The sequence below is a fragment of the Pogona vitticeps genome, chromosome 10 (genome assembly GCF_051106095.1).
Source record: "Pogona vitticeps strain Pit_001003342236 chromosome 10, PviZW2.1, whole genome shotgun sequence".
NCBI lineage: Eukaryota > Metazoa > Chordata > Lepidosauria > Squamata > Agamidae > Pogona > Pogona vitticeps.
In genome coordinates, this window is record NC_135792.1 from 13,597,488 (window position 1) to 13,611,041 (window position 13,554).

A 13,554-nucleotide genomic window follows, 5' to 3' on the forward strand; every position below is an offset into this window, starting at 1 on the left:
AATTCTATGAAAATTCCTCTGGCTGAAACTCGGGAGGGTTGTTCCAGCTATTTACAAATCCCACAGGTGGCCACTAGAGAAGAGGCAGAGTTTCTCAGACATGGGAACGAATACTTCTTCCTAAATTACACCTGCTATGAAATGTTCACACATTCTCTGAAAGCCAAGATTGCTTTTTCATCTTCAGAGCCATTGCTCCATCCATATACAGATACAAGTGAATAAATTATGTAATTTAAATCCTTCCAAATTATCAACTAAGGCTTCTCTTTTGCATAAGAGAAAAAGTGCCTTGCTGGATTCAGCATAGGTTCCAAGGTACAGCATTATTTCCAAGATGCCCAGCAACTAGCCACAATTTAGTGGTCTGCTAGGAACTGGCCAGTGGACCCACCTCGAATGCATTCTAACAGAAAGCAACAATGATTGGTAGCAGTGACATTTCTTTTGGCACAGGAACAAATGAGCTGCCTCATTTATCCAGCCACTGAGGCTCTACCTGTTTGCTGTTCTCAGTTTGCTCTTACTTATGAAAGGGTAGCACTCACTTTTTTCCCTGATTTTCCCAGCTGTGTGAGCTTTGCAGTCTGTCTGTCTTCCCTCTTCTGCTGCAGCTTGTAATATCACGTGGATACTTGAATTCTTTAAATGGAATGGATTTATTCTCATTAAGTAAACTCTGTTTAGCTAGAATATACTATACTTTAAGGCTAATGTTGGAAACAGTCACCCCACATAGACATCTGTGAGACCTAAATACACGCGAGTGGAAGGGCTGTGACACAATCGCAGAGCACATGCTTTGCAAGTGTGAGTTCTCAGAATTAGTGCCTGTCATAGTCCCAAGGCAGTTTAAAAAGACTCTTGCCTGAAAACCTAGAGAGCCAGTTAACAGCGAGTGTATTCCAGCCCTTGGCATAACTTTATCTTGGCTGAATTTCAAAAGGTGTGTACAAGTATCAGTTCATGTCTTCAAGGATGATTTTTTGTCTTCACGACCAGCCCTCTAGGTCAGGAGAAGAAAAATGTGTGAGAAGGAGAGAGAGAAAGAAGGATGTGGGCCTCTCTTGATTTTGACCGTTGCTGTGCCTGCCACTGGCACACAACTCATGACAGAAAAATATCTGGCCTGGACAAAAACTAAATTGAACCAATGGCCTGGCTTAGAACAAGGCAGCTTCCTGTGCACTCCTTCACAACTGACTGCCAAGGTCATGTCAAGGTTCAGCAGTTCATAATCTCTACCCATATTCCTCCACCCCATATATGATAGTCCAAGGAACCAACGTGCCACTTACAGGCTCAGCATAGTCCAGAGGCGTGCACTGTCTGTTGTTCCTAAGGTGGGTCAATGCTCCGTGTTGCAGCAACAGCTGAACCACAGCTTCGTAGCTCCCGATCACAGCTCTGTGGAGGGAGGTATTGCCCTGGTTATTGGAAAGGTTAACCGAGGCCCCATGCTGGAAAAGGAGAGAAGGGAAGGATAAAGCATGTGCAGAGAGCAATACTGAAGGAAGCCAATACCTAGCTAACTGCAAAGTATAACTGGCAGCTGAGGAAGATCCAGTTTTAACCAATTTATCCTGAGGAGCTATGCTAATCGGTGGGGCATGGGAAAGCAAGCAAGATAGCTTTTCCTGCTAAGAACCTGCAGTAACATGAAACCACAGGTTCTCAAATATCTTTCAAAAGCTCAAGGGAAGGAGACGGGGAGGAGAGTCCTGGGCCTGCCCCTTGCTTGTCACTGTCCCCCAATGAAAGTCAGAACAGGAGCATCCCCAAGCAATCAGAAACACTGAATTTTCAAGATCCTCAACTATGTAAAGAAATTCCATCTGCAACAGAAACTCCAGACAGTCCCTCTCCCTAAGAAGATAACCGCCTAGAGTGGTCCGGTGGTCCAGATAGGCGGGGTATAAATCAAATCAAATAAATAAATAAATAAATAAAATAAGCAACAGGATGGGGGCCAGAACTCTGTCTCTGCTCACTCTTTCAGATCAGCTCTTTCCTGAATGCGGCTTAAATCCAAATACGCTCTTGCACCTCTATAGCTGTTTGTGCCATGATAGTAGTGAGGACTGCTACATAATCCTACGGTATGCAATACTAAAGCTGTGTTATGCAACTCCTGCACAAGTATCTTTCCTCCTTTATCTCGCAATTTTTTAATTACCGTGTGTTCATGTTACAAAGTGAGTTAACTGATCTGTAACTGAGATCTAGTGCAACTAACTATGAATTTATATAAGGAATTTTTGCAGCAAAATGTCACTGTAAGGTTACATTTACCTGCATTTTCTGTATGACAACTTAGCCCCTCTTAACTCTGAACTTTAAATACTGGAATCATGATACAACAATCTGAATTTTATCATAATTTTCATTTTGAAAAATGTCCAGCACAAAATCCCTTTTTTCTGTCAAGGTTATCGACCAATCTTCCCATCCAGTGATTACTGAACATGAAAAATAAAAGGAAAGAAATAGTAAATATGAAGTGTACTTGAAAATTCCTCACCTGTAACAAGAAGGCCACTACCTCTTGATACCCATTCAAGCAAGCATACATCAAGGGAGTATTTCCATAAATATCCTTTTTGTTTTGTTTAGCGTTGGCCTCTATCAGACACTTTACTACCTGTTGAAAAATGAAAAGCAGGCACTAACATTTTAGCCTTGAACAGAGTCAACAGCTGTCCAGTGATTAGAGAGAAAAAACTAGTCTTATAACTGCTGATTCAAGTATTACTATAGAGGCTGTAATATGACTAAATACCAAAGGTAAGGAAATTCAGGCCAAGCACCCAACTCAATGTCAGAAACACCCTCCAGGGCTTAATTCCTGTGATGGATGCAGTGCAGGGGGGATGAAAAATACCACCCTCTTTTAGCTTAATGGCCTTACTGCCAATATGTAAATTTCAAGGCAGATGTTTTCATATTTTAGAATGGGAACATTCCCATAGAAAACCTGGGAAATGGCCCTATCAAAGTGCCAAAGGCTGGGACCCCATGAAGCTTGGATTTGATTGCAGGAGGAGCTCAAGTCCCCCACGCTTGCCTTAAGCAGAGAAAAGGCTATTTAGGTACCACTTGCCCAGCCTTTCTCCAACACATTATTTGGAAACATGCAGGAACTCTTGTCTACCAATACATCTCTTCCTACAAGCAGAAAGAGAGGGGCTACAAGCTCTTTCCTCATGTGCTGGATGAAACCAGCCGATGCAACAACTGAATAGAGCTCTTGAAACAAACCTCCTAGGTGCTCAGTCTCTCAACAAAGGCTACAATTCGATAGCAGGACTCTGAAAAAGCCACACAATATAATGATAGAGAAAGGGATTCCTTTCAGGTTCTCTAAGTTTTCAGAGGTCTGTGTGTAGAATACACTTTAAGCAATTTGCACACTGAAGAATATGTATATGGCAGATTAACACTAGCATGTTAACTTATGAATTTTTTCCATGTAGGAGATCTTGTTTTCACTGTGTAGCAGCAGCGCTTTCTAGCTATCTGCTGCAGATGCCAATAGGCAAATCCTCAACATCTTTAAGGTACCACAACGTTTTTGTCTTCTTTGTTTTCGTTTTGTCTGACATGATAGCACAGACTAACATGGCTGTCTCTTCTAAAACTTGCACAAACATGGCTCTGAGAAATAATGAGTAACACAACACATTCTCTTTTAAGCTGTAAAATTTCCACCTCCGATCTTAAGTGGTCCAGTATGAGGACAAAAGCTTGGAAACATCACATATTTTCAACTCCCAACACCAGACTCCCCCCCCCTCCAGTACAGCTGGAAGCTGCTCATAGTCCACATGGACACATCTCATCCCCAAATCCCATGCAAGTAGCCCCTGCTGTAATCACAACCTACCGAGAAGCCCTCCCGCTGACCACGCTGCTTGAGGAATGGTAGGGACTGCAGGCAACAAGGTCAACTCCCCAAGCTGTGGCCTGAATCGGGACGAAGCAGGGTGAAAGAGCTTGTTCACTCCTCCACGGCCTGCAATGAGGCCTCCCCAAACTGACACCTTACCCAGGCTATCTGTACACCTCAATTATTCTCTTACCTAAAGCCTGGTCAAACATATATTTGCTCAGCTGCCAATCATATTTCATTGCCTTAAGGTATCAAAGGTGATAAGGAGAAACCACTTACCTCAACGTGGCCATTCTGGCAAGCCAGGTGAAGAGGCACTGTGCAGTTCGCATCTTTCGCCTCAGGACTGGCCCCATGTTTGATTAAAAGAGAGACCAAGTCAGCGTGACCATGGAGTGCAGCAACGTGGAGTGGCGTCTGGCCATCTTGGTTTGTGACATTCACTCCGAGGCCCTTTTTGGGCAACGTAAATAATTTCTGTGAAAATAAATAAATGCCAATCCAAAGGAAATCCAGGACTGCCTCCTCAAGTGACTCACCTCCCATTCAGTGGAGAGAGAAAAGGAGGCAAATCTCCTCCAATAGCTACTAGTACAAGGCATGCTGGTACAAACACACTTGCCAAAATCCTATTGCTTAGTGTAGTAAATGGCATAGACCAGGCCCACTGAATCAATGGGGATTTGGTGAGTAAACTCCTCCATAAGTCCCACTGATTAAAATGGGCCTGGTCCAATTGTGACTTCGGTATAAGAAATCACAGTTAGAATTGTAAATCAATGGAACTTCTGGAGAAGTTCACCAGATATCCACTGATTCAATGGTCCTACTCTACCACAATTTACTACACTAAGCAACAGGATTTTTCAGCCATAGTATTCAATTGGATTTTAGTGTTCAGTAGAGTAGACCCACTGAAATCAAAGGAGTGTACATCATGGTTGGCTAACAAGTGTCATTCATTTTAAAGGTCCTGCTCCAATTATAACTAAAATTCAATTTAACCTCATCTTGCCTGCTGTCTTAGAAGAGAGAAGCAGTTGCTTAAACTGTAGAAACCACAGACCATTCTGAAATGCAACTGAAAGCTGGTCCACTAAGAAATGAAAAACCCAACTGAGCAATGGGAAGCGATGGGGATTGCTGACTGACAGACTAATGATGTTTGTTGCACCATCTTTTCTTCCTACTGCAAAAAGAAAAGAAGCAAGTTCCATCTTATTCCTGTTGCCATAATGCTGAGTCTATACTGCGACACTGTACTTGCCTGGAGTAATTCTTGATTAACTGTTACCATCAGAATTAAGAAAGTACTGGGTTTTTAATGGCTGTTTCCCCTATTCTATCCATGTAAATTCAATGGGAACTTAAATCCCAAGTCAGTGTGTATAGGACTGCAGGCTCAGCAGAACTCATTTATTCTGGTTTCAATCCATCTTCCTCCTCCTCCTCCTCCTCCTCCTCCTCACCACCACCACCACCATGAAGAAGAAAAAGAAGCACTGTATTGCTGTGGTATTTGCTGTAGCAAGACTACAAAAGGAAGAAGAGGCTGTAGCCGTATTGCTATTAAAAGCCTAAAATTCCTAGGCATAGGAAACATGAAACGCCTCATGTAACCTTAAACCCCTTACTATGTAAAAATCACAATCACATTATTAAAAATAATGCTTAATAATGAGCGGGAGAAAGAGGCAGCACAGAACTCTTATTTGGCTGTGTGATCAAAAACGCCTCTGAAGCGGAGGGCAATAAAAGGCCAGATCTAGCTGGGGCTCCCCCCTCAAGTGCAAAGTTTTTAAGCGCCCCCCCTGCCCCTTTAAGCAGTGGAAGGAGCTTCCCAGCCCTGCCACCACGAGGGCCCAATCCTTGCCACAGCCCAATTAGCCAGAACAGCCGCTTCTGGGGTCATAAACTCTGTTTAAGAACAGGGCCCGTTTTTAAGAGCTCCACAGGATTAACGGCAGGGCTGCTGCAAGCGGAGGGCGACAGGTTGGGCTGACAGACACTGGAGAGCCGGGCCGAGACCTTTGGCTGCCTGAAGGAAAAAGCACAGCGCGATGGGGCCCGTCCTCCCCCCCGCCCCCCCCGGCTCCATTCTGCCTAAAGAGGCCAGCTGCTTCTTGAGCCGTTCAATGTTACTGCCATCCTCACCCGAAGGGATCTGAAGCCCGAGAGGAGTGGCGAAGGTGCCGTGTCCGGCTGGGTGGCGTACACACCACGTCCTTAAAACAGAGGGGAACAGCAGGGGACTCGGGAGGAAGAGCAGGGAGGGGAACAGACCCACCTTTTGTGCAGGGCCACAACTGGAACACTGGCACAAGGGATGGCAAAACTCCACTCCCTCTACCTGGCCTGTGTCTTCAGGTTCCTCGAGATCATCCTCCACCCATTCCAAAAGATAACGCACCTGGGGGGGGCAGGAGAGAAAAGAGAGAAGAACCAGCCTTTTTTTTTGTACTCTGGCTCCTAGGTTTTATGCTCCCCGGGGCAGTAACTCTGTCTTGAGACAACACTCCTCATATAAATAGAATACTTCCTCACAAAACATCACATTCATGTACAGTACATGGAAAACTAGAAAGTCAAGGAAAAGATGGGGCTCCTCCTAGAAATCTAGTTTTCTATGTGAGAGGATACTTTCTAGGCATCTTCAAAATGTGTACCTCTCTACAACCAGCACTGTGAAGTAGTTGAGCTGAGACAGACAGGAATCACCTCAGCAGGAACCAGGATTTAGCCTTTCATTCTCGCCCCTCCTCAGATCACATAAGATATCAGTGAGTGAAACAAGAGGCAACAGGAGACTGACAAAGCGTGTTTGTGACCCTTCATTTCCGATCAATCAAATAAAATCAAGAACAAGTTAAAGATTTTTGCTGCTTCACCGTTTGCCTCAAAACTGTGAAGTAAATGAGAAATGACTTCCTCCCGCTTAATTGCGGCTCTTTTGTGCCCCCCCCTCACACGAGTCCTCTCAAATCCTTTTAGCCTGGATTGCTGAGGATTAAAAACAGGCCTTTGTGCCAGAAAATGCTGACACGCTTCATCAGCTGTCACCTGCTTCTATTATCATTTTTAAAATTAAAAGAACAAAAAAATAATAATGCTGATTTAGTGGTTTATTCATCTACTTAATCGGCCTACAAATCTATGTCTGCTTTCTTTCGGCCAGTGTAAATCTCCCAAGGTATGGGAATAGATCAGCCTTCCCCAGCACCCTTCACATCTAATGGGCTGCTGCTCCCATCATCCACAGCAATGTGGGCTCTGAATTTAAAGGCTTGATCTAACAGATGATGCTGGGAAGCCGAAGAGGAAACAATAAGATGTTGTTACCCTTTGTTTGTAACCTTCCTACATCTCACCAGCACCACCTTCTTGTCTTTTCTTCTTCCACAAACAAAACAAAACAAAAACAACCTTTAAAGAAGAAAAAAGCTGGAATGGCTGCTGCACAAATATCTTTTGACCAGTGGCCTTCAGAGGTGTCTTTTCGGAAGCACGCTGGATTAGGCTTTCTGGTCAGGACAATATTTTATTTATTTATATTTATTTTATTTATTTATTTACAATGCAACTTCTAGCAGCAATCTATCCGAACACAAAGCGAGGTAGACACAATCTTTCTTTTCTAGCCAAATGTGGACAATTACTATTGTGTCCCTCTCTGGAAAAAGCATTTTGTTAGCTCCATCTGCTATCCCTCTTTAACATTTGTTATGTTTGTTCCAAGACATTTTAATTCTTCCATGGTGGTTGCTTTAGAACAGAAAGGAAAGGGGTATAAAATGAGCCCTATGGCTGATCAAGACTTTGCATGGGGGGCTGGACGGGCCAAGTGCAGCCTGCAGGCAGCAACCAGCCCCCAGGAATTATTTCTACATTGCCCCCCAAGGCCAAAACAATCCTCAACAAAACAGGCATTCCCCCCCCCGCAGTCTTGGAGGCCATGCCATGCAAGAGAAAATTGGACCACCATTTGTCAGATCTACTTTAATTTGGAATCCTACATTGAGCAGGGGGTGGTACTGTGTGAAACAGGCAAGGGAGGCAATCTTTCCAAACCCCAAGCCTTCCCCAGTACGGGAAATAGTAAAGTACAGTGGTGCCCCGCATAGCGACGATAATCCGTGCAGCAAAAATCGTTGCTATACGGATTCGTCGCTATGCGGATTTTAAAAGCCCATAGGAATGCACTGAAACCCCTTCAATGCGTTCCTATGGGCTTAAAACTTACCTTTTAAGCGAAAATCCTCTATACAGCGGCCATTTTGGGTGCCCAGTAAGCAAGGAATCCGTCCCTGTTTTACCCAGCAGCCATTTTGAAACCGCCGATCAGCTGGGGGAAAAACATCGTTATGCGATAATCGGTAAGCGAAACAGCTTACCGATCATCGCAAAGTGATTTTCCCCCATAGAAAACATCGTCACTATGCGGATTCATCGTTAAACGGGGCGCCCGTTATGCGAGGCACCACTGTATAAGAGGAACTACTGTGTTTCCCCGAAAATAAGACAGAGTCTTATATTTATTTTTTCTCCAAAAACCACATTAGGGCTTATTCTCAGGGGATGTTTTATTTTACAGTCATGTCATTTTCTGGTTGTGGCACAAGGGTGGAGGGTGGGGTTTCACTCAACTGGGGCTTATTTTGGGGGGTAGGGCTTATATTATGAGCATCCTGAAAAATCATACTAGGGTTTATTTTCAGGTTAGGTCTTGTTTTTGGGGAAACGGTATCATCCAAAATCTAGGGGGCAAGAATTATGCAAACAAACTGGAACAGGTTCAGAGGAGGGCAAAAGGTGTTGAAATATTGTAAGCGTAATCCATCATATATGTATATACAAGTACTGTATGATCGAGTTACATAATTGACACCTTGGAATTTATTTAACCAATCAGATTATGTCTGGTGTTAGCCAATAGATGTTAAGCGAGTTAATTGCCAAACAGATAAAAAGATACTGTTATTATTCAGTTGTTTGTATGTTGGAAGTAGTTTAGAAGTAGTCATTAGTAAGCATTAGAAGCAGCACGCTTTGCTTTTTGCTTTGATAGATATTGTCTGTTAGGAGTCTGCTGGTCTGTTACTATGTCTGATTAAGAAAATGTTAGGAAACCATTATTAAGTCTGTCAAGCATTAATCTGTACCAAGCCAAATGTTCCAAGCACTATTAGTTTATTTTACATATAGTAGGACCTCCCTATCCACAGGATCAGTATCTGCAGTTTCACTTATCCACCGTCTGAAAATACTGTGTTACCAGAACTGACTACTAGAGGGAGCTAGAGACCATGCTATGAATTTGTTGTTGTTTACTCATTAAGTCGTGTCCAACTCTTCATGACCCCATGGACCAGAGCACGACAGGCCCTCATGTCTTCCACTGCCTCCCAGAGTTGGGTCAAATTCATGTTGGTCGTATTGGAGCCTCAGCTTCAGGATGCTACGAATACTTCTAAGTAAAGAATACATAAAGTAGCATGGTCTCTGGTACCCTCTAGTGACCAGTTCCAGCAATACACATGAAAATAATTTTTCTGGATTTTTCCCTTTTACCATGAGGGAGGGAGGGAGGGAGGGAGGGAGGGAGGGAGGGAGGGAGGGAGATAGATAGATAGATAGATAGATAGATAGATAGATAGATAGATAGATAGATAGATAGATAGATAGATAGATAGATAGATAGATAGATAGATAGATAGATAGATAGATAGATGTAATGCGCAGCATATGAGTATCCTACTGTATGTCATGTAGTAAATGTTTAAAAAAGTTTTACCATGACCATATAAATATTATTTGAACTGCTGACACACACAAGGGGAATACCATTCGTGATCCATCTGGTTTTTTATACTACACTTGAATCACTGTGTACAAACTCTTACATTTCAACAACAAGGATGATTAGGGGACTGCACGCCAAGCCCTCTTTGCTGTATGAACGCTAAGAACCTATCAGTGTCAATTTCATGAAAATGCCTCCTTCTGAATTGGACTGTCCATTCAACTCACCAGTTTAATGCACACAAGCAGAGGTGCTCCTAGTCAGTCACAAGGCAAATCAGGAGAGATGGATTCAGCCTCTACTGAATGGAGTTACGCTCCCTCTGAAAAGTCAAGTCTGCCGCCTGGACTTAACCCTGAGCTTGGATACACTGGTTTCAGGGGTGACCAAGAGCTGATTTGCAGTTAAAGCTAGTGCACCAGCTATGCCCATTCCTTGAGATGTCTGATCTCGCCACAGTGACACATAGATTAGTTATATCCCATTTGGATTACTGCAATGCACATATGGGGCTGCCTTTCAAGAATGTTCAGAAACCTCAGCTGGTTCAAAATGTTGCAGCCAAATCGCTGACTGGCGTTACTTATAGAGAGCATGTTCCAGGGTATTTGAAGCATTGTATCATGCCATATAAACCTTCTCAGCTTTTAAGATCTTCTATGGAGGCCCTTCTCTTGGTTCCATCACTTTCCCAAGCTCATTTGGTGACGACACAAGAGAAGGCCTTTATACTACAGTAGCTGCTCCCAGGCTTTGGAATGCACTGCCTTGAGAAGCCAGGTTGGCCCTCTTTCTATCTTATCTTTCCATCATCAGGCAAAGAACCTTAATCTTCAGGCATTCTCTTAACCAGTAGGTTATCTTAGAAACGCTGGTTTTTAACAGACTTTTAAATGTCTTTATAGTGTTTTTAAAATCTGTTATTTTATCTGTGTTTTTAAATCTGCTGTTTTTATCTAAAACAACTGTTTTATCCAAGACAGCAAAGTGGCAAAAACAAACAAACAAACAAATGTGGAACTGGGTGCAGTAATTAACTTCCACCAAATCAGAGAGCTTCTTGGTCTTTTGATGTCAAAGCAAAATTTCAAAGTCTGTGGGCCATTTCTGATTAAATTTCAGTGGTGGCTGAGTCAGATATCTAATGGACATGGATGCATAAATCCTCCTCAGCTATCTCTTATTACTAAGTTCAGAATAAAGCATGCAAAATAATCAATACACATAAGGTCTACTGACCACTGTATTTTCTTAAGGCAGATTTTCCATTTTCTTGTCTAAAGCACACAGATTGGACATATATTTTCTATTCCCCACATAGCTCCTAGATACAGAATTCAACAATTCCAAGTCTGCTTGCAACATGCTTTACAATTTATAAAAAGTTTCAAAACAACCTAGACTTTGCTGAGTAACTTTTAGCTGGGAACTCCAAACAAAGACAAGGACCAGAGATCTCTTCTGATTGAGAGAGCTGGATCTCAAGGACAAAATGTGAGGTCTCAGAACTTCTCAGCAGTGTTCCAAAGTATGGATCTTGGCAGCAGGCCAACCCCCCGTGAACAGGGCACTCTACGGGTCTCATTTATATATCATGCCAAATCATGGCTGGTACTTCCAAGCATACAACAGGGGAGACTGGCCATGCTTTGGACCAACATCTCTGATTTCATTTTCCATCCATTCAGCACTTCTGACTCTGAAGTACAGTACAATGATTTCCAGAGGCGCAACAACAGGTAAAACTGCACTTTTTCAGTTCAGACACCATGCCAGCCGATAATTCACAGAACCCATGGCTTCAAAGCTTTCTGTAAACCACAATCTCTGATTCTCATTTTTCAGTTCCTATTATCAGACTGCCATATATCTAGGCTTCTTTGGGTGTAACTTGTCATGTTGTCTGATCACAGAAATTGGAGTTTGCAGCCTTCTCTTTTTTTTAAAGGAAAGTATCCACCCATCAAACATACAGTGCTATAATTTTGCTTCCCATCAACTGTTTCGTGTCACAATTTTAAAAGCCTCCTGAAGAAAATAATGAAATTGCTACAGCGGTTTCTTAGTCATCACAGGAGACAGTAAATAATGCAAATTATAGGATGAGAACAGCCAAGTTGATATGGCTCAGTGAAAGGTAATATATTAAAAATCAAAGCATGCTCAATTGCTTTTCATTTTTGTAAGCCTTTTATTTTTTAAAAAATGCATTTTTGGATTGCATTAAAAATTGTCATGACTTCTTTTTCAGAGCATATACTATTACTACAGAATAATGAAAACTTCAAGTTTCTGTGACTGGACCACTTTTTATTAATTTCTTTTTGTTCCTGGACACAAGCAACTAAAGACAACAAGAGCATTATTACATCATCTTTTACAGGTTTTCACACATGGCACCCCCTTTCAATTTTACAGAACTTCCATATTTGATTTCGAATTGCATTAGAAAGTGTCCTGGGCCTCAGAAATGGAGCGGGGACATTCAAGAGCACTTGGCTGCATTCTCTGTTTGCTCTATCTTTTTCCCCAACAATGAAGGTAAGACAGACCCGGTCTCCTCTTTGGCATCTGACCCCATGTGCTATCCCTGCGGTCCCCAACCTGGGACCCTTTAAATGTAGTAGCTGGGTTAGCTGGGAATGAAGGAAGCTAGAATTCAGCACATCTGGAAGATACCAAGTTTGGGAAGGCTCGATAGCATTCTGTGATACAAATAGCACCACTGTCTTGCATCAGGCAGGAAAACTTTGGCTCTTCAGATTTTTGGCCTCCGCTTCCATCAGGCACATTCATTATAGCCAGCGGTAAGAGATGGTATGAATTACAGCCCAAAATACATGGAAGGCCAAAAATTAATATCTTTGCAAAAATTACTATCAAGGCCTCCAGCCTCATTCAGGACCCCATTCAGCCCTTCCTAAAGATACAGCATCACAACTATCAAGGTAATGTGGTCAGGGAATCTCATGGCTCTTTGGAAGGGCAGCACCTGTGACCTAATTCAGCAGCAGGCATTCTGCTCCCTGACACCCAAGACGACTGATGGATGAAGCAACATGATCCAGGCGTGCGTCACCAAGGGATAAAGCTGAATTCTAGATCCTCTCACACCTCCACCTGACTATATTTAACACCTGTGTGTTCATATCTGAAACTCCAAATATTTAAGTGGGCAGTAGCTTTATTAGGATCAATTAAAAATGCACCCAGAAAGACATAAATATCCCTCCTCCCTAATCTAGCCCAATAAAGGCATCTGGAAAACTCCAAAGCTTTTATATTTTGTAAATGTATCTAGAAAACCGTCCAAAGGGTTATCATAAGTCATGAGTGACTTGACAGCATATGATTATTATACAGCTGATCCTAATGAAGGTACTGCCTACCCATGGGTTATAGTTTTCTACTTTATTACTACGAATCAGTGTGGCCACCTTTGTCTTTTCTGGCCTTTTAAAAAATTACACAGTACTAGAAAAGTCTACCAGACCATACCCTTCAATATAAGTGATTGTCAAAGCCATCTGCAAAGTTTCAAAGTAGTAATACAGAGCATACGGAAGATCTTACCATTTCCAAGTCTCCATCAGCAACTGCTCTTAAAAGTTTGTCTACCTATAAGAAAACAAAACAAAACAAAACAAAAAGCATTTTGACTATGCTATAGTATCATTTGGTGGAAGATTATGTGTTCTTTTATATGAAACACCTCCCTACTCATGGAAAGTGAGTGTGCCTAGGAGAGGACTAGGCCAGCACACTTGACCCTAATATACTATATTTCCATAAACATGGTGTGGGTTTTTTTGACACAGGAGAGGGTGCAAGGATTCCAAACCTGCACCAAAAATATCTCGTTTGG

The 13,554-nt window shown here is 42.5% G+C and overlaps 1 protein-coding gene across 2 annotated transcripts in view; it reads right to left on the reverse strand.

The window, feature by feature from the left end:
* Positions 1-13,554, reverse strand: part of ANKRD27 (ankyrin repeat domain 27) — a 70,202-nt gene that overhangs the window by 3,021 nt on the left and 53,627 nt on the right. For both annotated transcript variants that reach the window (XM_078380349.1, XM_078380350.1), the window contains exons 21-26: positions 13,263-13,307; positions 6,177-6,299; positions 4,169-4,366; positions 2,522-2,641; positions 1,299-1,460; positions 549-642 (exon numbers count right to left, since the gene is read on the reverse strand). In XM_078380349.1, the coding sequence (XP_078236475.1) occupies positions 549-642; positions 1,299-1,460; positions 2,522-2,641; positions 4,169-4,366; positions 6,177-6,299; positions 13,263-13,307 (742 nt within the window). The remainder of the gene's footprint in view (positions 1-548; positions 643-1,298; positions 1,461-2,521; positions 2,642-4,168; positions 4,367-6,176; positions 6,300-13,262; positions 13,308-13,554) is intronic.